The 25,082-nt window shown below is 56.0% G+C and overlaps 1 protein-coding gene across 8 annotated transcripts in view; it reads right to left on the bottom strand.

Annotated features, from left to right (window-relative positions):
- The window catches only part of APBA2 (amyloid beta precursor protein binding family A member 2), a 226,444-nt gene that overhangs the window by 18,669 nt on the left and 182,693 nt on the right, over positions 1 to 25,082 (bottom strand). For 7 of the 8 annotated variants that reach the window (XM_089311183.1, XM_070053530.2, XM_089311184.1 and 4 more), the window contains 4 exons: positions 23,261 to 23,341; positions 22,225 to 22,261; positions 3,590 to 3,735; positions 2,622 to 2,657 (listed from right to left, as the gene is read on the bottom strand). In XM_089311183.1, the coding sequence (XP_089167309.1) occupies positions 2,622 to 2,657; positions 3,590 to 3,735; positions 22,225 to 22,261; positions 23,261 to 23,341 (300 nt within the window). The remainder of the gene's footprint in view (positions 1 to 2,621; positions 2,658 to 3,589; positions 3,736 to 22,224; positions 22,262 to 23,260; positions 23,342 to 25,082) is intronic. The other variant, XM_051822259.3, reaches the window with a different exon arrangement.

The raw sequence follows: 25,082 nt of genomic DNA on the forward strand, positions 1-25,082 counted from the left end.
GGGCAGGAGAGCCAGCTTCCGGGATGCTGGAATGTGAAAGAGGTTCTGATGCCTGGGTCTCGTGCTGTACCCCCCAGCCCCCACCAGAAGGCTCTGGGTCTGCAGACTCAGGCTATTTCCTGGACTGGGGATTCCAAGTATCCCCAGGAAATGAGGAAGGAGCTGGATTACACTGTCCGCCTTTCCTTCTGATTCAAGCAGTCACAGCCTTGTCACCCAGCAGCCTCGGCCCAGGCCTCCCACACCCCTGAGAGCACCAGACCTGGGGCCAGTAGGGCACTGTCCTCGCGGTGACCAGAGACGCTGTCACCGAGTGGTCCGACTTGTCACTCGTGTGAGCCTGAGCTAGCTGTGGTCCCATGGACTGTTCTGGAAGCCGAGCGAACTCCAGGGTCTGCCCCAAGCCAGCACAGCTTTTAATTGGTTTCTCCATCAGTGAGAATCCTAATTACTACCGCACAGTGCTGATGAGATACAAGTTCCCTCGGTCTGCCCCCCGAGGTGGATGACTCTTCCCGGTCACCCGGGAGCCCACGGTGGTTTATCTTCCACTTCCAAACGGCAGAAGCTGTGACTTAATGACTCTAGAAAATCGGAAATCAAAGCTCTCCCTGCTGACACTTGTTCGAGAAGGCCAAGTCACACAGAGGCCCATAATGGACTGAGAACTTTGTGCATTTAGCTCAGTCTTCCAGGGCACGGGTCTTTGGGGCTTCTGGTCTACCATGGACTGCTACTATTCCAACACAAGGGAAGGAGAGCAGAGACGCAAGCGGAAAATTGTCGTGGTCTGCACCAATGCACCTTTCAAGGTTACCTCCTGTGACGGCAATGCCAAGCCCTCCTGCAAAGCAGGTCAGGCCAGAGCAAGTCTAGAAAGCTGCAGATGGACCGTGGTGCTGGTGACAACTGAGGGGGAACCGGATCGCAGAGGTGGGGCCGTGGCAACCCTGATTGCTAAGGGGGAAGGGAGAGGCCACCCACCACATCCCCTGGCAACAGAAGGCAGAAGCAATAGCGCAGACCGGGGAACAGGGTGGCCTCACCATGCCCGTGGCTGGGGGCTGTGACCCCGGGGTCATCAGCGTGTCTCTGGACAGAGGCGTCTCTGCCAGGACCAGGCTCACCCAGCACCACAGCCTCACCAGCTGTGCAGAACGCAGAACCGGCCTAGGTTGCAGACTCGCAGGTGGGGTGTGCGTCCCCTGGAGAAGAGGTGCCCCTCACCTGCAGCCTCCCAGGCCACCGCGGGGAGGCCCAGCCCTGGGGGCAGCTCTGGGGACCTCGGTCCATAGGGAATGCAGACCAGAAAAGCAGCCTTTGGCAGTGGTCTTGAGCATCCCATCACCCCTCCAGAGGCAGAACGCTATGGGACATCCGGACCTGCAGACCTGGGAGCAGGCTGCGGCTCATGCGGGCACTGCAGGACACAGGCCCCTCTCTCTGGAGGAAGTGCAGTCCCACCTGCAGGTCTACAAACGCTAGGGTTTGATATTATTCCCCTCGAACTCAGGGGTTTGGTCCCCATGTCTTATCGTAATGGTACTAGAAGGGTGGGAATTTGGTCCAATCACGGGGTTAGGAGGTGGCTGGATCGGGTTGGGTCATCAGGGTGGAGTCCCTGTAACTGAGTCCCGCTGGCTTTATGAGAGACAGAGACACAGACAGACACCTGCACTCCCTGTCTCTTGCCCTGTGGTGCCCTGTGCCACCTTCAGACTCTGCCCTGACCAGAGACCAAACCAAGGGGACCTGCCTGATCTTGGACTGCGGACTTGCAGAACTGAGAGCCACAATAACCCTCCTTTCTTCATAAAGCAGGGCTGCTTCACGTATTTCATTGTAGTATCAAAACGACGACTCAGACGGCAACCGACACCTGCTCTGCACCACCCAGGGATGAGGGATGCAAGGAGAAGCCACTGGGCAGAGAAGCCACTGGGCAGATGGGAGTTTCACTGCAGGGGGACAGGGGTCCCTACAGGGTCCTTTGGCCACAGCACCAGAAAACAGCACCACTTCCAGGTGGCAGGGAGGACTGAAGGCAGCAGCAGGCACTAGGCCGGGTCACAGGTGTGTCCCAGGCGCCCATCATGGAACACCTGACACCTTCCGTCAACCAAGTCGACCAAGGACTAAGTGTCAGCCCCACTCTGAGAGCCTGGCCGTGCTCCAGCTCTGTTCAACAGGAGCAAGCTAAGCCACTCGGCATCTCGACGCTGCAAAGTCAAGTTCACGCGTCTAAACATCGGAACCACCTAGTCAACACCGGACAGCAGGCCCAGGCTCCAGACACGTCAATCACGGAACTGTCACCCATTGCTGCCCTAAAACAGGTCCACACAACACAGGGACATGGCAGCATCAGCTAGAACCTGGTTCATGGGAGATTGCGAAGCAGAAAAGAGAACTTTTTAATTCCCCTGCCAGTGCCTGCTTAAAAGCAAAGCAGTGCCTGTAGTTTCACTCAAAAGCCCGCTTTTGACCGAGCAGAGAAAGAGAGAAAACTGCTGTACACCGTTGTTTGGATTCCCCCCAGGAAGCCCCCCCACTGAGCAGGGCGAGCCCCGGGCACCCGGCAGAGACCCCACGCTGGCCCAGGGCCACCCGGTCCTACGCACCGCTTTCTTCTTGATCTTAGCAGCCTTCTGCATCCTCTGCGCAGCGTGCAAGAGAAAAGAAAACCAGCTGGGCACCGAGAGCAGGCAGGCGTGGGGCAGCGCCCCAGGACGCAGACCTGGGACCCACAGCAGCCCCCGGGAACAGCGGGGCAGCCGCTCCCAGACTCCCCAGACACAAGCCCCTGGAGTCCCAGAAAAGACTGTCACCAGGGGCCGTGGCTGAGGACAGACCCCCTGGGAGACACGGGCAGCTGCAAAAGGGCGAGCCAGGCTGGGGTCAGGGCCAGGGCCCTGGCAAGCAGGGCTCCTCTCTCTCTCCTGACCTCCGTGGCTGACCGCAGGGCGCTCCTCTGCCTCTGCTGAGGGGGGCAGTGTGCGCTGAAGGCAGCTTAGGGGCCAACATCCGGCTGGATCCCCGCAGCTGGGAGCATCTGCAGGCCCGACCTTGCCCATAGGGGTGCCCCCCTGGCCAGCCTCAGCCCCGCCCTCCTGACACAGTGCAGCTTCTAGGCGAGGCTTCATCACTCCTCAGAACCAGACGATGCTCCGTGCACGGGAACCACAGGGCTGTCAGAGGTGTTCTGCCGTCCGTGGATTTAAATCACGCACCGTTCACCTTCCCCGTTTCCGAGTGCACTTTGAATGGCACTGAGAACACAACTTGCCCAGCTGGGACCCGAGGCTCCAGACAAACACGTTTAGGCCCAGATCACTCCTGATCATCATGAAAAGCTGCTTCCAGAGGAGTTGGGGGGCCACTCTGTACTAAGGAGCCAAGGCCCCTGAGCCCAGCCCACCTGCCCCCCGCCAAGGTCCCCTCTGCCTCGCCAGGTGCCTTGGCTTCCCTGGGCAGTGGGGCCATTCCCGCTCTCTGCTGAGGCTGCCAACTCAGAGCCACCTGTCAGAACCCCCACCTCGGTGCTCCTGAGCGCCCCCTGGGGGCACTCCGGGGCCCAGCGCAGCCCTACCTTGACCCGGCTGACGGCCTCCTGCGCCTGCATCATTCGGATGTTTTTGGAAGGGTTCCGCTCGGACAGCAGCTGGGTGGACCCCAGGTAGTTGGCAGCAAAGATGATGCCATCGATGAGGTCTTCTGGCTCACAGGGCCCTGGAACTGAGGGGGCACAGGGTGAGAAATGCCCTGAGCAGAGGGCTCTCCTGGCACGAGGAACGTGGCCGCCAGCACAGGGGTAAGGAGGAGAGCCGAGTCCTGTGCACTCTGCAGCCAGCAAGGGAGCCTGGTCCACCGGCCCTGTTACCCCATGGTGCCTGGCGTGGGTAACGACACCAAATCAACCATGCAGCCAGAAACCTGCATGAGCCATGCCTGGAGGGCGACCCTGGGACCCCAGGCGAGGACCCCTCAAGACAGCTCCATCCCCAGGGTCACGGCTACAGCCCCAGGAAGTGCTGCTTCCCCAAGATGACAGCACTTCCCACGTCCTCTACAAGCTCCCGGAGCCGACGACGGGGATCTAGAGCCTCGTGCTCTGCCCCTCCTCGGGCTACTGCTTGCCTGGAGCCCCCTACCCCCTACCCCCCACACCACAGGCCCTGGCAGGACAGCAAAGTCCTTGTCCCAGCTGCAGCCACAGCCATTGTGGCCCAGCAGACCCTCCAGCCGTGGAGTGTTCTCAGCTCCGTCCTGTAGGACAGCCACCAGCTACACAGGGAGCCTGGACCGTGGCTCCTCCCACTGAGAGGGGCGGAGTCATTTCCTTGAGTGTGATCACCACGAGCTGGAATAGAAAAAGCCACAAAGGGTTGGGGTCGGCAAACCCTCGCAGTACAGGGCAGAGGTGACCGGGCCAGGCTTTCGTCACCTTTGCAGTGACTTGTGTGACGGAGCCACAGTCAGCATGGAAATCAGTGGGCACAGCTGCGTCTGCTAAAACTGTATCCTCATACAGACCAGGTGGTCAGAGGGACGTGGCCCTGGGGCCAAGGTCAGCCACCTGCTGAGCCTGTCTGCAGCCCAGTTTATCCTGCCCCCCAGGTCCACGCTGCCTGGCCATGCCACCTGCCTTTGTCCCCTTCCACTGTCCTCCTTCTGGGGGACCTTGGCCCCAGGATCCTCCTTGGCCCAGCTTCCCCCAGGAGCCACTCCAGTGTCACAGGCCCAGCCACTCCGCATCACCCACAACCTCCTCCTGACCTCCCCGCTCCGTGTATCAGCACACAGGTGATGTCATCTCCAACCCACTTCCTTGCTGAAGCCATCGGCTCTCCCAACCTGGATGCCATTGTCCACCACCTCAAAAGCCTCAACGCCCCCCATGCCCGCCTGCCTGCCCCAGAGGGTTGCCGAACTCTCCCGTGTTCTCTGGGCCTGAGGTTGCGAGGCGAAGGGTGACCTGCACAGATTCACAGAAAGCCTGGCCCCCAAAGCCCTCAGAACTCCCAGCAGCTCTGACCATGTGCCCTCCCGTCTCCCTCCCTGTCTGTCAAGTGCTGGGGGCTCTGCCTGTGGGGCGTCCCATGGTGGGTGTCCAGCCCACCCTCCTCTGCATTCTTCAGTTGCAGTGGGGTCTCTGCCTGGGTCTAAGATCACAGAGACTCCGGCCCTCGCTCCCAACAGGCCCTGTGCACATACACCCTCCCATCCCCCCAGCTGGGCCAGAAAGCCAAACCCATGGCCCCGTCCTGGCCTCCAATGAGCCCCTGCCTTCCCCCTCACAGCCAAAGGCCTAGAAAGAGGTTCTGCTTGTGTCTGTGCCTCCTCCCCACCACCCCACGGCCTGCGCCTGCTTGAGACACCCCTGACCTCGGTGCCAGCAGGCCCAGAGACCCCATGGCCATCACCTTGCCTCTGGCCTGATCCCTGTCTTCCTGGCTGGCCCAACACTTCCATCCCCTCCTTCCTCTTGTTCCCATCACATAGAAACGCCCACTCCATAGCTTCCACGACCACTTGCTTAGAAATAACCCTGCAGTCCCTGAACCCCAACCCCGTGGACTCAGCAGACTGCCGCAGGCTCCCACTGCAGGCCCACAGGTGCCTCCACCTCAAGGTGCCCAAATAGGCCTTCACTCCTCCTCCATCCCTGTCCTGGTACAGCTCAGGGTCCTTTCCTTGGGGAATGACCCCGTTACCCCCAGCCACACAGGCAGAGGTGCTGCGCCTTCTCCTGCACCCCCACATCCATCCCACACTAAGTCCTGTCCACGCTGCCCACAAAATCTGTCATGCGGGTGTCCCTCCTCCTCTGACACCACTGTCACCCTAGGTCACCCTGAATGGCAGAGGCTTCAATGGCGTCAGTCCACGTGAACCACCGTGCTCCGAGTGTCTGTGTCCCCCCAGAACGTGCGAGTTGCAATCCTGACCTCAAAGAGGATGGTATTAAGAGTAAGCCTTTGGGCCGGCGCCGCGGCTCACTAGGCTAATCCTCCGCCTAGCGGCGCCGGCACACCGGGTTCTAGTCCCGGTCGGGGCGCCGGATTCTGTCCCGGTTGCCCCTCTTCCAGGCCAGCCCTCTGCTGTGGCCAGGGAGTGCAGTGGAGGATGGCCCAGGTGCTTGGGCCCTGCACCCCATGGGAGACCAGGATAAGCACCTGGCTCCTGGCTCCTGCCATCGGATCAGCGCGGTGCGCCGGCCGCAGCGCGCCGGCCGCGGCGGCCATTGGAGGGTGAACCAACGGCAAAGGAAGACCTTTCTCTCTGTCTCTCTCTCTCACTGTCCACTCTGCCTGTCAAAAAAAAAAAAAAAAAAAAAAAAAGAGTAAGCCTTTGGGGTGCACAGGTTACGGCATGGATAGGATCAGCACCCCCATCAAAGCGAGCCCCGAGACCTCCTCCCTCTCTCCACCACGGGAGACACAAAGGGAAGTCAGCCCTGGGCATCTGGCCATGCGGGTGCCCTGAGCTCGGGCTCCAACCCCAGAACTGTGAGAACCAAAGGTCTGTGGCTATGGGCAACCCCCAGCCCATGGCGTCCTCACCCAGGCTGAGCCAGTCTGCCACGCCCATCTCCGTGCCCCCCGCCCGCCTTCACTCTGCCAGGAAGGGTTCTCCTGGGCCTGAAGTCTGACCCTCTGGCCCCTGCTCTTGGGTCCCTGTGGCTCTTAGGAGGCCTCCCGGAGCCTCACTTCCCAGTGTCCTGTTTGGAGGTCAATGGCCAAGGTGGGCCAGGCACTGCCCCAATGTCCGCACACCCCAGAGCCTGGATTTCCGGCTCCTGACCACACCCCCTGCCAGCTGCAAGTAGTCTGTCATCCGGGCCGGCACTGCTGTAGCACCAGTTTTCTGAACTGCCCTTTGGAGCTTTGGTTCTTGCTAAACCTCAGGAGAACCCAGCACACAGCCTCCGGGCAGCCTGGGAGGAAAGCCCCCTTTTACCCATCACTTCTGCAACCCTCAGCCCTGAGCACTTTAAAGCAAACTCCTGAACACGGAGTTGTCCAGGGCTCACACAGCAGGTGCAGCCCTGGGAAGCCACGCACGCGAAGGAGCTGCGCCGTCTCCCACCAGAGCGGTGGCTGCCGAGCTAAAGACTTAGCACAGAGCAGAGTGCACTGATGTTTCGGAGGCTCCTGGCAGATCCCGCTCGAGAACTGCCCAGTGCCCCGGGCCGAGAACTGCCCCTCCATCCCGACCCTAGTGCACTGGGGTCCTCACAAGGCCCCCAGCAGCCCCCAGAGTATGCACCCTCTCCTCTTGGGTGCACAGGTCCCTTCTCAGGGGATCTTTGATGACCTGGAAGCCTCTGCCAGACCCCCCAAGGACCAGGCTGAAGCCTCCACCGCCCCCCCCACCCGCCCCAGGCTGGTCTGCAGAAGCCGCTGGTCCCCCGAGCCTCCTGACCCTGCCCACAGACAACATGCCAGTGATGTCCAGTCTATCAGCAGAGCCCCAACACCAGGCCTTCAAGCTCTCCCCCATGCAAGTCTGCGTGGCATCTCAGAGAAGAGCGTATCCGGCAGGCGGGGCAGGGGTCCTGAAAGGAGCGGAAGGGGAGAGGGTCCCTTCTGGAGCTCATGTCCAGGGGGCGGATGTGGAGAGGCTGTGGCTGACCTCATGTGCACGAGGCCTAGGTGGGAGCAGGATGTGTGGCCTCCAGTGTGCAATTGGCACTGGGACCCCCGAGGCAGAGGCTGCTGGGGCTACCTTAGCTTCCAGCCTCACAGGAGTTCAGCCTTTCCACATTAAGTCACCCCACGGGAAGCACCAAGAACCCTGCCAAGCGTTCACACCACGGCTTCTCAGCCCGTCGTTACCGTCTTCCTTTCTAAAGCTCAATACCAGCTGCCGTCTCTCTATCGTCAGGACGGTGCCCTGGCCAACTCTGGCTCCACCACACTCTTCCTGGGCCACCACACTGGCCTCCAGCTCCATGCTGGCTCTGGTTGCAGAGAACAGCTCAGCCACTGCAGCCTGGCAGGACCAGGGCCCAGCCAGGAGGGAGCCCCTCCCAGCCTCACCACGCATCCTTCACGGCTCAGCAAGACCCTTGCCCACAGCTCTGGCCCCAGGTCCCCATGCACACATACATGCATGCACACACACACAGGGGTCAGGAGACAGTTCCCATGCAACCTCCCCATTGGGGCCACTCCCATCCACAGAGCCCGTGCACCTCCTGGCTGTCTGACACCTGCTAGGGCAGCCAGGCCCTGAGAAAGAACATGGTGCTTTCTGGGGCAGCGTGGAAAGTGATGGCTTCGGAGGCAGGTGCTTGATTAAAGTAATAAAGGACCCACGATTATCACAAGGCCAGATATGGACCAGAGAAGGAGAGATTCCTGCTGGATCTGAAGATGGCAGCCCGATGCCCTGGCACCTTCACCCCGCCCAGCGTGGCTGCACCTCTCAGAGATGTGACAAAGACAAGAGGCGCCACACAGGAGAGGGGCACAGGGACTCCAGGGCCTGAGATCCCCCAGCCCCTGGGCCCAGGACCTACTCACCTCGGTCCCAGAGGCTCAGCTCAGGACACACGGAGGATGAAGGGACAGGGCTGGCCGGGCACAGAGCAACACTCCCTGGACTACAGGCTCTCTGGGGACATTGCTACCTGGGGGGAGTGCTGCAGGGATGCATGAGAGAGGTGGGGAAGGTGACCGTGTGCATGTCCCGAACTCCCTGGCGGCTGGGAACCCACAGCAGAGGGAAGGCCACCTGTCAGCAAGACGGGTCACTTGTGGAGCCCCCAAGCCCACCCTGGAGATGGTGCCTCATTGAACCCAGAGTGGGGGCCAGGAACCCACTTCTGACACCCATGCACACCCATGCATATGCACACCCATGCATACAGCCTCACACTACTGTGCAGCCTGTGAGGGAACACCTGGTCTCTAGCAGACAAGAACAGCCTCCCCCCGACCCCCGGCCGTCTCAGGAACAAATCAGATCTGGAACCCTCTGGAAGACACGGGCCCATGCCCACTCCCTCACGCAGGGGCCAGCAGGAGGCTACCCCAGGGCCACTGCCCTTTATGACGCCCTGGCCCCTAGGGGTGAGAAAGCCTCGGCTGACCCCCGCAGTTCATCACAGCCTCAATCAAATCAGCCTCCTCCCTCCTGCTCAGGTGCCTTGGACCTGTCTGTGGAGAGACAAACCTTCTCCCAGCAGGGCTGGGTGCACACGGAGGAAGGGCGGGTGGGGGCTTCAGGCCTCAGGGTGGAGCGAGCGGGAGGAAGCCCTTCCTGAGTGTCCTGTCCCAAGAATGGTTTATGTTGCAGGTGGACCCGCGAGGGGGACACAGAGCTCGCCCGACAGGGAACAGCAGCCACTGACCACTAGGCAGCACCTTCCACCTGGCCGCCGCGGCTTCGGACTGCAGGACACCCATCTGGATGGGATCGCCTGCCCACGGAACTGTCCACTCCAGTGAGCGTGGTCCCAGGCGTGCATCGTCTGCTGAGGTCACCCCACAGCGGGGCCTGAATCACCCCGTGGCACCTGATGCAGTGACCATCACTGACCAAGCAATGGTGCCCCTTGTTCTGCAGGAATGTCCCAGCCTCCCAGCCACCCAAGGGTGCCACCAGCACCACCCACATCCTAGGCATGGGGAGGGAGGCTCTACAGAACCCCATGGGACTCCCATGCCACCCTCAGAGCCCGCTGTCCTCTCCTCCCTCACCAGTGCCCGAAGGTGGCCTTGGTCCACTCAGATTTGGACTTCTGGGAGTAAAGGCCCCCCTCCCCCCCATGCTGGGCTACAGGGGAAACCCAGGCGTGGTGGAGCTGGGGGAGGGGGTGCTGGGGGGAGGACTCCGTGACAAAATGCAAACCCGAAACATGGAGCAGTGGCAGCGGCCGTGTGCGAGGGTGGTGTAGTCTAGGCTGAGACCACCAGAGGGAGACAGAACGACACAAGAATCTCCCGGTTTAAGGGGATCCTTCTCCCCAGGGAGTGGCTTCTCTCTCTGCTTACATAAGCGTGTGTGACGCGTGTGCACAGCCTGCAGGGGAAGCAGGCGCCACGCCAGTGCCTCTCCGTGCCCAGGAGGTTCTCTGTTCAAACCCCCCTTAGGAAATATCCCTGGAGCTCCCTGGACAGGGAGAGTGTGGGGAGGCCCCAAGGGCCATGTGTGGCAGCCCCTGCCCTGAACGGGGGAGGTGGCCGGGGGCTCCCAATGCACCCGGCCCTGTGCCTGCTTCTCCCTGGGGTCCTGGTAGGGGCGGCTGTGTGAGCTGGAGCTCAGCCACAGGCGGGGGTGTGGGAGTGCGCCTGCAGACAGCGGGCCCGGCACGCAGCCCACACTGGTGTGACGGGGACACTTCCGCCTGGCCACTCACAGCCCCCTGGGGAAGAGCACATTCCAGGGGGGCCAAAGGACCTTGTCCAAGATCGCCGCCCTGGGTTCCGGCACTCTGCGTGCTGAGCCCACCACACAGGACCTGTGCTATGAGAGAAACCATGGAGCTTCCAGGCCGGAGGAGCAGGCCGACCAGTCTCGTGGTCACCAGCTAAATGCCGAACGGCCTGTGGCAAGGGCGGGGGTGAGGGGGCAGCCCTAGGACTGCCTGGTGAAGCATCTAAGGCCCACTGCCTTCCTAGCTTAGGTCTCTAAGAGGAGAAGGAACCAACACAGAGAGGTAGGAGGATATAGCTTTCTAGGCTGCGGCAAGTGCAGGTGCAAAGGTCCTGGGGTGGCAGGGAGCCTTCTGAAGGGCTAAGAGATTCCAGATGGCCCGGGGACAAGGGGTGGAGCAAGCCAAGACTGCAGAGGAAGCACTAGCCAGGTGTGAGGAGCCTGGGGCCACACAAGGGGCCCAGCCATCCCTGCCTATAGAAATTAGCTCTGGCTGCAGGAGGCCACAGCAGTGCAGGGGTCCAGGCAAGTGAGCGGGGCCGCAGGTGTGGGCCAGGTTCACAGGGCAGAGGTAGACAGCGGCACCCTGGGCAGACAGCACCAGCGGACAAGGCGAGGGGCTGCAGGGCAGGGGAGGCTGCATGGGCGGAGCTGCCGCCCTGGAGGAGGGGTAGTGGGAGAGGGCTGACCTTGAGGGTGGGGATTCTGGGCACTTCAGCACAGGAGCCTGGGCGCCCTCCAGAAGGGGCCCAGCAGGCCGCTGACTCAGGCGCCCCCGGCAGGGAAACAGATGGGGAACGAGCTGTGGCAGGCGCCCAGCGCAGCGCGGGCAGGGATGCGTCACCATCGGGGTGGGGGCGCGGGGAGAGCAGTGGGAGGGGGGCCCAGGAGCCAGCTCTGCCCAGCGCCAAGCAGAGAAGGGGCTCGGGAAGGGGGAAGTGCCCATCTGTGTCCATGCTGGCCAGAGGCCAACTGCAAGGAGCCAGCAGGGACTAAGCCTAATGACAAGGAGGCCGCGGTGACCTTGGAGCACTGTGTGCGGGGCGAGCAGGCAGGAGCCGGCAAGCGGACAGCGTGGGATGCGCAGACAAGAGGCAGCTACCCCCATCCTGGGGCGGAGGGGCAGAGTTAGGCAGCACGGTGGAAGGACAGAGGCCGGTGGACGTGAGCTCTGAGGGCAGAGGGGCAGCTGGCGCTGCGGGATGGAGGGGCGGCAGCACGGATGGGCAGCACAGGGCTGGAGAGGCACTGAGCCGCTTGCCAGGCCAGCCACCCATGATGGCACAAAGACCAGTCCCAGGGAGGCGTCTGGGATGCAGAAAGGGTGGGGGTGGGGTGAGCTGCAGAGGGGAGCTGGTCTCACACTGGACCCTCCACGAGGGCCGAGGCCTGGTCTCTCAGCCCTGCATGGGCTCTGTCTGCCTGCCACCAATGCCTTGCCCACTGCCCAGCCTGCCTGGGAGCCAGACCACGCCCTCACGGAAAGTGATCAGGGAAGCCGCAGCCAGCCTGAAGAACACAGCCCGGGCCAGGCCGCCCCCGCCTGCAGCAGAGGCTGGGCTGTCTCCCAGGAAAGGATCTGGGAGCTCCCAGGGTGGCTCTTCAGACACCCAGTGGGCAAGGCCAGGTCACTGCTGCGGGAGGAAGAGGGGCTCTCGCAGAGCCAGGGGAGGCAAAGGCCGAGCTCGCCGCAGTGCGTAGATGGGCCCAGGACAGAGCTCAGGAAAAACTTGGATCGGGGAGAACAAATTCCCAGAAGAGGCATCATAAATCAAAACACTGGCGAAACCGGGGACAGGCAAACGCATGGGCCGCTCACCGAAGCATGGTGTTCATAGCCAGGCACTGGAAAGCACCCAGGCCCTCCTGAATGGGAGCAGCCGTCCACGGCAGAGTGCCAGGAGGGCCCTCCATGTCCTGCCCGTCCCGCTGGGCTCACTGGCGTCCTGTCCAGCACGTAGCACTTAATGAAAAAAGCAAGATGGAGAAAAAGCAGGCCAGCGCACTCCCGTCTGCCTAAGAAAGGGGAAGACACGCTTACCCAAAGGAAAAAACGTACATGACATGCCAAAGATGGGTATCCACAGCAGGAGGGAAGCAATGGGGCGTGGGGGATGGGGTGGGGGGATGAGGCATCTCTGCATTACCCCGGTTTGCATATTTGACTTTGTAGTCACGCACATATTTTATGTAATTACAAAGCAAAATTTATTCCAAAAAGCAAGTTTCTAAGAATTAGAAGACATGAAAAAAAGCAAATGGAAATGTGTATCCATTTGTGACACAATCAAAAAAGGAAGATCTATTCTAAAATATTCCGGAACACAGTCATTAGATCGTACATCCCTCCGGGGATACAAAAGTAACTGGAATAACTCAGACACTGTATCTGCAGCGCTGTGTGCCGGCCAGCGTGGGTGACGCCACTCCGAGACGGCCGTATGGTGAGCAGAATAGAACAAACGTGTGGTCAGGTTAGGGAAGAAAGACAAATGTAGCCCCGTCAGAGTGTCGGCATGAATCCCCGTGGATTTTATCTTACAAATACACAGCCTGATAGTTATTGGTCACTGCATAACAAATTACCCCCCGAATTGTAGTGGCTTGAACAACACACATTTACTGTCTCCCAGTTTCTGTGGGTTCAGAACCCAGGCCCGGCTTAGCCTGTGGCTCAGGATCAGCCACAAGACTACGGTCAGGGTGGCCACCAGGGCTGTGGCCACCGTAAGGCCCGATGGGGAAGGATGCACTTGCAAGTTCGCTTCCCAGGCTGCTCCCAGGGACACCAGTCCCCTGTCTCTGATAGGGCAACTCACAAGCACAACACAGCACTTGGTTCCCTTATAGAGAACCAGCAAGAGCAAGCAAGAGGGAAGCCTCTCTGTGCAGTCTAACCTTGGAAGCCGTATCTCATCACTTCCACATACTCTATTCATTAACAGCAAGCTAGCAAGTCCGGCCCACACTCAAGGGGCTGCCCAAGGGCATGTGTACCCAGAGTGGGGCCAACGGGGGTCATTCGGGCCACCATCTACCACAGGTACCTTAATGCCTACCTCTGACCAGATCTGGAGCAACAAGCACCCACCCGACACAGATCGTGGTCTCTATCACTCCACAGGGATCTGTGCAGAAATAGCTCTGGCTCTGGCTCTGGGCCTGGGGCACGAAGGATCTGAGGTGATTCTGGAATGTTCTATGAAATCAGAAAGCCAGGGAGCCCTATTCTCAGGACTGAGAACCAACCACGACAGGCTGTCCTGGTCACAGATGAGACCCCAGGGGCACAGAAAGCAACAATGAGATGCACCAGAACACACCAGCCAAGATCCACACCCAGAGTGCTCACCAACTGCACAGAAAACCTCGCCAGGCATCGTCAGAGGCTGTCAGGGAAACGTGCTCATTTTACTTACGTAGCTTTGAAGATTCATTCATTTATTTGAAAGTCAGAATTAGAAAGGAGGAGGGAAAGTCAGAGAGATCTCCCATCTGCTGGTTCATTCCCCGGATGGCTGCAATGGCTGAAGCCAGGAGCCAGGAGCTTCATCGTGGTCTCCCATTTGGGTGGCAGGGGCCCAAGTACTTGAACCATCTTCTGCTGCTTTTCCCAGGCCATTAGCAGGGAGCTGGATCGGAAGGGGAGCAGCCAGGGCCCACACGGGATGCTGGTGTCGCAGGCGGCACAACACCAGCCACTTGTTCATTTTAAAACGGCTACATAAAGGGAAGGAATTATTTAAGCTGTGTTTCGTGTTTGAATACACACTTGATGAGGGAACGTTTCCCTGCATAGATTTCCAGTGCATCAACAAAGCAGCAGCGATGGAGCCAGCACACCACGTTTGCAACCTCTAATCACTGCCCGAATCAAAGGATTGTTAATGGCTGCTAATAAATATCACCCGGAGAGAGACCTCCAGATGACACGGGAAGAACACGGTAATACCCACGAATGGTTTTCCCCAGTCAGACAGGATATGATCAACCCTCTAAGACCCCACCGCTTCACAGGACATGGAGAACAGGGATGCATGCGAAACAATACTGTGAAGGTACAACCAGCGATTCCAGACTGCAGGAAACAGTAGGATGGATGATACAGATCATTCTATAATGTCAGCAACAACCATAAGAGAGAAGACAAGGAGATGGGTGAAGAAGATAAAAGACACAAAAGAGAATAATGAAATACATCACCCAGTCTTAATGGAGGGATCTAATGTGAATCCCCAAACACACACATGTCCTTGGGCCAGTGCTGTGGGTTAAGCTACAAACTGCAATGCTCCATCCCATATCAGAAGGCCATTTTTTTAAAAAAAAAAAAATTATTTGAGAGACAGAGTGATAGACAGTGACAGGGAAAGACAGAGAGAAAGGTCTTCCATCCACCGTTTCACTTCCCAAATGGCTGCAATGGCCGGATCTGCTCCAATCTGAAGCCAGGAGCCAGGAGCTTCCTCCAGGTCTCCCATGCAGGTGCAGGGGCCCAAGCATCTAGGCCATCCTCCACTGTCTTCCCAGGCCACAGCAGAGAGCTGAATTGGAAAAGGAGCAGCCAGGACTAGAACCAGCACCCACATGGGACGCCTCTGCCATAGGAAGAGGCTTAAACTCCCGAGCCACAGCACCAGCCCCAGAAGGCTGTTTTGGGTCCCAGCTGTTCTGCTTCTGAATCAACTCTTTGCCAATGAATGCTGGAGGGCAGCAGCAGATGTCCCAAGTACTTGGGCCCCTGCCGCCCACACAGCAGACCCAAAGGGGGCTCCAGGCTCCTGGCTTCAGCCAGGCCCACCCTTGGCCCTTGTGGCCATGGAGGAGCGAAACAGCAGGTGGAATATCTCCGTCATTTTACCTTTCAAACATATAAATAAATTGTTTAAAAAATTACACTCAAACTGGGAAAATGCAAATACTAGCTGGGCACTTAGTGCTATAACGAAATGATTGTTCGTGTTATTTTAGCTATGATAACAGTACTGGAATTTCTAAAAAGTAGGGTTCCTATATGTTAGAACTATACATTTGATGAATCTTAATGAGGAATGGGATGGGAGAGGGAGTAGGAGATGGATGGTTTGTGGATGGGAGGGTGGTTATAGGGGGAAAAACCGCTATAATCCAAAAGTTGTACTTTGGAAGTTTATATTTATTAAATAAAAGAAAAAAAGAAGTATACATTTGAAATATTTTGAGAGGACATGATGTGGGGTCTGAGATTTGCTTCAGAATAACGTGACAAGGAGGTGAGGGTGCAGATTAAACCCCATTGCTTGTGAGAGGGTGGGACTGTGGCAGGAGCATAGTGATGGGTATGGTAGTCTCCGTAGGCTGTGTACATGTCTGAATTTTTTAGGATAAAGATTAAGAGGACATATCTGTCAAAAGGTGGCTTTTTTAGGAAGCTAAAGCCCACTGTTATATAATATCATGCCTGTGTTCTACACAACCCAAGTCAACAAGAAGAAGGAACAGAACACAAGAGAGGAAGCAGCAGAAAGTCATCCTCGTTTGCAGATGGCATGATTGCACGCCAGGAAAAAATCAAGAAAACAACTAAAGATCTGATTTTATTTTTTTTTTTTAAAAAAAAGATAGACTTCGTTAAGGCAATGGAATAAAATTTAATACATTAAAAATCAATAGCTTTCTCTGTACCTACAAACAGTGCCTAGCTGGAAAGAATGAAATGAAAACAAAACAGCATTTACAAAAACAATAAAAGGGACATAGCATCAAGAAATAGAAGAAAAAGATATGTGTTGAATTTTTATGAATAAACCTTACTGGTGAAGAGAAACAACCTTGAATACAAGAGAGCCCTTTTGTGGCTGGGAAGATTCTATAACGTAAGCTGGCACTCTGCCTCTAGATGAATTCTGCGCATGCCATGTACAAATACCAATAGGAATTTCAGTGTGTTACCAGATAAGCTGAGCTTAAGGTTTCAGTACAAAAATAAATGTGCAAAAGTATTCAGGGGAGAGTGGCAAAGACAGGGTGGTAGCGAGGGAAGGAACGAGCCCTACCACATAATAAAATGCACCACAAACTCCCAGTAAGTAAAGCAGCCTGGGTCTGGAGCCTGGGTGATGGACAGTTCCTAGGACACACCAGGAAATGCATCCGCACATACAAAAGGGCTTCAGAAAGTTCATGGGAAAGTGGAAACCAGAGCGAAGTTTGGTGCATGAAGACAAAGGCTTACTGGTGTGGTGGTAGCAATGGAGTGCGCAACCTTGAGAGCCACAGGGCTCTCCTGCTGGGGTCGTACAGGGGGGCTTCCACAGGTGTCCTGCGAACCTTCTGAAGTACTCTCACACACGGCAATTCAGGCCATGGCAAAAGTGGCATTTCAAGCCAGCACGGAAAAGATGAATTAGGACTTTTTAAATTGTTTTGTGTTTCATTTATCTGAGAGGTGGAGAGACAGAAAGAAGGGGAAAGAGAACCAGAGATCTCTCATATGCTGCATCACACCTACAAATGCTCACCACTGCTGGGCTGGGACAGGCCAAGCTAGGAGCTGGCAAGTCAGTCTGGGCCTCCCATGTGAGTGACAGGGACCCAACTACGTGAGCTGGGTGGAGTTGAGCTGTCACCTGCTGCCTACCAGGGTGGCCATTAACAGGAAGTCAGAATCGGCAACACAGCTGGGACTCAAACCCAGTGCTCCAACATGAGCTGCAGGTATTCCAAGTGATGTCTTAACTGCGACACAGAACGCCTGCCCGTGGATTTCAGTTTTGGCATAACTGATTAGATGCTTGGGACTAAATGCTTAAGATGGAACTCCTCCTGTATCCACACAAAAATAAATTCCAGATGAATCCAATATTGAAATAATTTAACATACAATTGTAGAAGTTCTGGAAGGCAACTTTATTGTTTTAAAAAAAATCTTAAGAACGTGAGGTCATGCTAACCTCAAAGGAAAAAAATTGATTCCATAAAACACTCAGAAAAGGAAACCATATATGAAAACGAAGGCAACAGTAACCTAGTGGAAACTTGTATAAAATAAACCAAAGGGCACATTTCCTTTGCATGCAAAGAATAATGCAAATCAAGGAACACCAAAGGGGCAGGCATATGGGGCAGGGGCTCAGAGCCTGCTTGGGATGCATGCATCCCACACTGAGAGCCTAGGTTTGAGTCCTGGCTCCACTCCCGACTTCAGCTTCCTACTAAGGAGCACCCTGGGAGGCAGCAGGTAATGGCTCTAGCACTGGGTTCCTGCACCCATGTGGATTGGGTTTCTGGCTCCTGGCTTCAGCCGGGTCCCACCCTGGCTGTTGCAGGCATCTGGTGGAGTGAGCCAGTAAACGGAAGATCTTTCTATTTTTTTTTTAACTAAAACTAAAAGCCATAAAAGAAACACCAAGAATTTCAGCTGGCAGGAGGGTAGAGGAGATGGAGAAACGCTGGCCAAAGTATAAACTGAATTATAAGATGGGCAAGTTCTGGGGTCTAATGGACAGCACGGTGACTGCAGTTAACAGTAATGTGTCCTGTGTAGACAAGAAATTCACTAAGACTGCAGCTCTCACGTGTTCTCACCACAGACAAAAGGAACAATGTTGGGGGAGGAACCTGCTAATTAGCTTCATTGCGCCATCATTTCACAAAACATCATGTGGTATATCTTAAATGCATCTAATTCTTATTTGCTAATTACACCCCATGAAAGAGGGGGGTCAACAGAGGCAGGGGAAACAAACAGCTCATTAGCACCTGCAACGTACAGCATGCTTGGCTTCACCTACCATGAAACACGCACACGTGAAATCAACAGGACACCACTCTGCACCCACTGGCCTGGGGCTGAGACCAAACAGCTGGTGGCACGCACCACGCACCCAAGGATGGTGTCCCCTGCCTGCTCCAGGGCAGGCACTCGGGCACCTTTACCTGTGGTGCTCCTGCCTGGGACCCTGCTGCATCCTGGACCGCACCCCTGGACACAGAGGCTTAGCCGCAAGGCTACTCCTTGCCACACTGGCCAGAAACCACCCAACAGCCGGCCTGCAGAGTAACCAAACCACCGTGCATTCACAAACCAACCCTGCGCTGCCATGGAAGCATTCGGGCAGATGGGATGTTCCTCTGGGTTCCAGCAGGGGACGGAAACCCAAAGTACACACCCATACAGCCAGCGCCGTGTGTGTGTTCAGCACAGGGCCCGCGTGTAGGCTGGTACACGGCCAGGACGTTTGGGGAAGGAGTCACACGGGATGTAACAGTCCCTCCACTGGGGAGGTCTAGGCTCAGGGATGAGACAGGGTTTTTCCATCGGGGCAGGCAAGGAGGGAGACGTTCTGCAGGGATTTCCAGGATAGAATCTTTCTTTTTTTTTTTTTTTACAGGCAGAGTTAGACAGTGAGAGAGAGAGAGAGAGAGAAAGGTCTTCCTTCCATTGGTTCACCCCCCAAATGGCCGCTACGGCCGGTGTGCTACACCGATCCGAAGCCAGAAGCCAGGTGCCTCCACCTGGTCTCCCATGTGGGTGCAGGGCCCAAGGACCTGGGCCATCCTCCACTGCCTTCTCAGGCCACAGCAGAGAACTGGACTGGAAGAGGAGCAACCGGGACAGAATCCAGCACCCCAACCAAGACTAGAACCCGGTGTGCCAGCACCGCAGGCGGAGGATTTGCCAAGTGAGCTGTGGCACCGGCCTGAATCTATTTTTAACTCCTGTGGCTTCTAGCCTGATCCAAGCCCTATTCCGAGAAATCTTTAAAAACCTCCGAATCAAAGTTCATATTTTAAAACACGTCTAATCCCTCCTTGCGCTGACCACATGGAACACTGAACACACACAATCTTGTTCACAAAAATAAAAGCTACTTTGGTTTTCACAAATCCTCTCGGGCCAGCCCACGTCCCTCTGGTCACCTGGCTTCTGCTCACTCCTGTCCCTGTGCCATCAGCAGGCTCGAGAGCCCCACCCCATCCTGAGCTGCAGAGGGGGAGGTGTGAGATGCTGTCAGCTTAGATCAGCGCCCCCACTGCTCATTCTGAAAGCAAACAAGGTGATTCTAACCTACAGAGAGGGCAGGGGTGCGGGGCAGGCCCGGGCACTGGAGTCCCTATTCTTCCGCGTCACCAGCATGTGGGCTTGGGCAGTGGCCTGGGCGTCAGGGACCACAGGGCCCTGACATCTGCATGAGCCTGGAGCTCATCCTCATGGTTAAATGAGTATAGCACCAAGTGAGGGAGGGGTCTCACACTCGGCACTGGAGCTGCCGCTGTTAGCTACTGCGGCTTGGGCCCAGCACCCACCTTCTGATTTTAATAAGCACACGTCTGCCTACCTTTATAGAAAAGTTACTTTTGCAAACACAGTCTGCCTCCACACCTGCCAGCTGATTGAACCAACTGCCAATCAAAAATATTCAGAAAAAAAAAAAGGCACCTTTACTGAACACAGTGCTCGGTTTTCCTGTTTCTCTTGTCATTACTCCCTGAACAAGACAGTGCATCAGCTCCGTCCACACGCCTGCACTGTGTTAGGTGTTGTACGTCATCTGCAGGTGCGCTGCATTGCACGGCCGGCAGAAGCAGAAATGCTGACCCTCATGTGGTGAGGGCGCTGGTGGCGCAGCGCCCGCCCCAGCCTTCGTCAAGGCCCTGACGCCTTCTGATCCTCCTGCCCACATGCATTCCTCACCGACACAGGTGTTTGGTGCGGGGATGGCTTCCGCGTGCGGATACATCCTAGGGTTTTCCATCATCATCATCTCCTCCCATTGCTGACTGAGATGTCTGGTCCACGAAGGCTTTGTCAGATACGGATCCTCCAACACCGGGGGTGGTCCTTTCACTCAGGACCTGTAGTTTTCTACCAACCAAAGGGCTCCTCCTTACAGGAACCACCCGAAATTCACTGTGCACACTGGTGTGAGCCGGTTCCATCCAGGCTTTGGCAGTCAGAATCGGTTGGAGGCACCCGGTTGTGTTTTGATCTGATTGGGGCCAGCCCTGGGCGGCACAGAGAACTGAGTCTTCCACAGGGTTAGAAGCCACAGTCAGGGCTGCCCGAGGCCTCCGCCCTGCTCTCTCCTTCTGTACCCCTCCCCCAGGGAGACGGGGGCAGGCTCAGGACCCAAGGGAGGTGAACACATGAGTCACCTCCCCAGACAGCTTGCGGGGGCTGCAGTTCCTGGGCCCACCCACAGTGACAGCTTCACAGGAAGTCGGCATCGCAGGAGCAGGGAGACTGGCACCCCCTACTCCCTCCCCCTCCCCCCGACCACGTGGAAGCCGGTGCTGCAGCTGCCTCCCACCCTGTCCCCTGCAGGAGACGCTGCCACGCATACGTCAGGACCCTAACCAAGCTTCCCTGTGGACAGAGGGACACGGGGGGCCTGTGGTCTCTTCCTGCCAATCACTGGGTCCTGAAAAGCTGTCACTCATGATTCTGCTGGAATCATCAAAACCTGTTGTGACCTGGGGAAGACCAGTTTGAGCCAGTTTGAACCAGCAACTACGTATCTCAAACTGCATGCAGACTGCTGGCAGGACCTAAGTGGGCTTGTTTTCACTGGTAAGAATGGAGGAAAGTCTATTTGAGGTGTATAACATCAGTCCTGACAGTTTAAAAATGATTTGCATCCAATTCAGGTAATATTGAGCCAGTTCCAACTGTCAAAGTTAGGTTGAGAGGGTTAACCTGTTTTGAACCAGTTGGAACTGGTTTAAGCCTGGTTCAGACTAGTCTCTTAAAAGGGAATTTGGGGGCTTGAGTTCTTTACTAAAAAAGAAAAGCAGATGGGACAGGCACTTAGCCTAGCAGGAAGACACCTGAATTCCACAGAGGAGTGCCTGGTTCGATGCCCAGCTCTGGCCCCTGACTCCAGCTCTTTATGCTAATGTAGATCCTGGGAGGCAGAGGTGATGGCTCAAGTAGTTGGGCTCCTGCCATCTACGTGGAGTCCTGGACAAAATTCTCCACTTCTGGCTTCAGCCCAGCCCAGCCCAGCCCCAGCCAACGCGGCCATCTAGGGAGTGACCCAACAGATGGGGGCTCTCTCTCTGTCTCTCTCAGCCTCCTTCCCTCCCTCTCAAATAAACAGAAATTTTAAAAAAGAAAAGCAGAGTGGGAAAGTTTACAGTCATTTACTGCTGGAGTCTAATTTACCTTGCTCCCATGAATATTCATAAGAATTAGTAACCAGCTTATTCAAAGAATTAATAACGCTTGCATTGTTTATGGCAACACATTAGCAGGGGCAGGAGCTTCGTTCTGGCGAAGCGAAAGCCTGGATAAGAGCATCTTACTCTGAAGCCACAGCACCAGAAGCACCCACAGGCCCTCCTGAGGCACACCCCGGGGTCCCCTGCCACACTCATCCAGGTCACACAGAGCCGGCTCCACCCACAGCCAAGCCTGTGGCCTCCCCACAAGGACAAGCGATCCAGAACGTATGGTCTGCTTGGTTCCCGACGGGACGCTGACAGGCACTACGCACCTCCTTAAAGGGAAATGAGGAAGCTGAAAACGCACAGCACGGCAGCCCGACTTCGGCCATTACCATACCACCCTGATCCGGAGTGGTGGATCGCAGTCCGTTAATGCAGCCAGCCGCGTCTCATGAATGCAATCAGCCAGTGTGTACTCACACAAATGCTCTATTGTTCCCTTTACCAAAGCAGGCAGATGGGCTGGGCCTTCCCTCCCCACCACGTGGAGCCATACGCAGGGCTCAGCCAACCAAAGGCCCCACCACCTGGCTGGAAGGTGTGTTCTGAACCAGCTCTGCAGAAACACAAGTCAAAGCCCATCTGTCTGGACACTAAATGCAACTCGGAGAGAAGAAATTCAAAAGCACTTACCGGCCACAAAACTTGGAAATGATGCCACCTTCTTTGTCTGTTAGGAAATAGGAAAAAAAAAAAAAAAAGACACCTAAGTGGCTCGTAAGATCTAGGCTCAGATGGGCTAAGACGTGCACCACCATGAGAAGTGCCTAAACCACCGTGACTGGGATTCCCAAGAAGTCAGCTCCGCACTGCGCGCCAGCCTTGTGCCGGCAACAAGACGCTTTGGAGCTGTAGAAAAGCCTATGGCCCAAACCTCAGCGACCCTGAGAATGTCACGGCTCGGAGGGAACCTAGAGACCAAGCAACCCAGTGGTCCTCTAACTCACTGTATGAGGGCTACCTGGAGTGTCTTTGAGAGCAAGATAAAGGAGACAGCGTGCTGCCCCAGGGTTAGCTGTAATCATTTCATCCAAGCTGGAAAATCTCACCTAAGCTTTGTGCCCAAAGCGGGGAAACAGCTTGCTCACCTCCTCATTTTCATAACCTCTACGATGGCAGCATTAGCTTACGTGGGAGCTGTCTTCTAAATCTGTGTCAACCAGAATGATTTTTGTCCCCAAAAGGGGACATTTAGCCATGTCCGGAGACATTTTTCAGGGTCGCAACAAGTGGAGGGGGTGGTGACTCCTGGCACACAGTGGGAGGGGTCAGGAACGCTTGCAAATATCCTAGAGTGCACAGGACAGGCCCCAAAAATTAAAAAAAAATTTATCTAGTCCTAGATGCCAATGGTACAAAACTCAGTTTAGAACATGGCTCTCAGACAACGGGACAATGAGTTTTCTTTCACATCGGGGCACCCATGATTTTCCCACACACACAGCATCAGCCACACCGGAACAGTCCATGGTGTGTGTCAGTCAGCTGGAAACACCCTTTGCCCACGCCAGCGTGCCCTCACCTCCTCCCCACTCCCTGGCTTGCCCTGGATCCCTCCCACCTAGTGCCGGCCGGGAAGGGAACATTAAGCAGAGGGTGAGTAGGTCAACGGGCCGGGAAGTCCACCGTCTGGGCCCTGGCCCGGCACCTTCACCCGTGGGAAAATCACCTCCGGGATGTTGTTATTGTCAACAGGTCCGTTGAGATCCGAGCGCTGCTGCCTCCTGGGCTGCTCCAGACCATTGCACACCTGGAACGGAGAGGGGAAGGCTGTGATTTTATACGTCAGAGAGATGAACCCAGACACGGACACCGATACGCACCGTGCTTCATCCTGTAAAATACGTGTGTGCAGGAGTGCAGGTGTATGAGCGTGTATGCTTAACTACACTTAAATGTTACGTATGCCTTAATATGTACGTACACTTCTAAGTTATTTAAAAATTGTGTTAGTTATATTAATTGTAAAACAGACATCACATAAAATTCACCAGCTTCACCATTTTTAAGTGCACAGTCGAGTGTATGCTCCGGTTCCATTAAGTATATTCCTGTTCCATTAAGTTTGTTCCTACTGTGCAACCATCGCCACCAACCATCTGCAGAACTTTTGTATCTTGCAAAATCAAACGAACAACTCTCTGTCTCCCTCCCCGCCCAGACCCCGTAACCGGCATTCTCCTCTCTCTCTATGAACCTGCCTCCCCTGGGAACCTCAGGTCAGCGCGCTACTAGCATCCGTCCTTACTGAGCGGCTTGTTTCGCTCAGCAGTGTCGTCCGCGCCGCAGCGCACCTCAGCGCGTCCTTCCTTCTTAGCGCTGAGTAACGTCCCATCGCGTGAACAGACCTCATCTGCTTATCCGTGCGTGGCTGGCGGCTGCACCCCTGGCCACTGCGAGTACGCGGCCGTGGACACGCGCCCTCGGACACCTCTTGGAGGCTCGACTTTCTCTCCTCTCAGATACAAACCCAGATGCGGAGTCACTGCATCACAAGATAATTCTGTGTTTAATTTTCTTTTTTTTTGAGAAAACACCATCCTGTTTTCCAAAGAAGTTATTCCAATTCGTATTCCCACCAATAGTATTCAAGGCTTAAAATCATATTTTTTAAAACCTAAGTTGTTAGGTGAGAATGCATGGAAACAGTCCGAATATCACTGCAAACAACAAGATGCCCCCAAAGGCACATCCTAACGTCTCCGCTTAAAGATGACCCCAGCCTGCGGCACAGTGGCTCAATAGGCTAATCCTCCACCTAGCTGCGCCGGCACACTGGGTTCTAGTCCTGGTTGGGGCGCCGGATTCTGTCCCGGTTGCCCCCCTTCCAGGCCAGCTCTCTGCTGTGGCCCGGGAGTACAGTGGAGGATGGCCCAGGTGCTTGGGCCCTGCACCCCATGGGAGACCAAGAGAAGCACCTGTCTCCTGGCTTCGGATCAGCGCGGTGCGCTGGCCACAGCGCGCCGGCCGCGGTGGCCATTGGAGGGTGAACCAACGGCAAAAGGAAGACCTTTCTCTCTGTCTCTCTCTCTCACTGTCTACTCTGCCTGTCAAAATAAATAAATAAATAAATAAATAAATAAATAAATAAATAAATAAAGACGACCCCATACCACCACTGCTTTATTGAGTTAATAAAATGCAAGGTTAGGGTTCGTTTCTCTGCTTGGTTTCTTCTACCATCTGGAAGACAGAAGTCAGATCTGCAGCTCAGAAGTCACTGTCCAAATGCCCAAGGGGGCTCTGGCAAGCTGGTATGTCAAGTCCCAGAACTTTCTGGAAATAAATGCTCAAACAGCAGCAACAGGATGATGCCAGCGGTGACACGGACCCCGAGTTGTGTTTATGCAATGCTTTAGGGCCTTCGGTTAGGAGACCCATTTCGAGATGAGAAGACTGAGGCCGCAGGTGTGGGCATTAACGAAGGCTTCTCACTCCGGTGACACAGCCAGGTGCAGCTGCCGCTCCCTGTCCAAGCCCGTCACTGTCAC

This window comes from Oryctolagus cuniculus, chromosome 12, assembly GCF_051225735.1.
Source record: "Oryctolagus cuniculus isolate XC-2025 breed Fujian yellow rabbit chromosome 12, ASM5122573v1, whole genome shotgun sequence".
NCBI classification, from domain to species: domain Eukaryota; kingdom Metazoa; phylum Chordata; class Mammalia; order Lagomorpha; family Leporidae; genus Oryctolagus; species Oryctolagus cuniculus.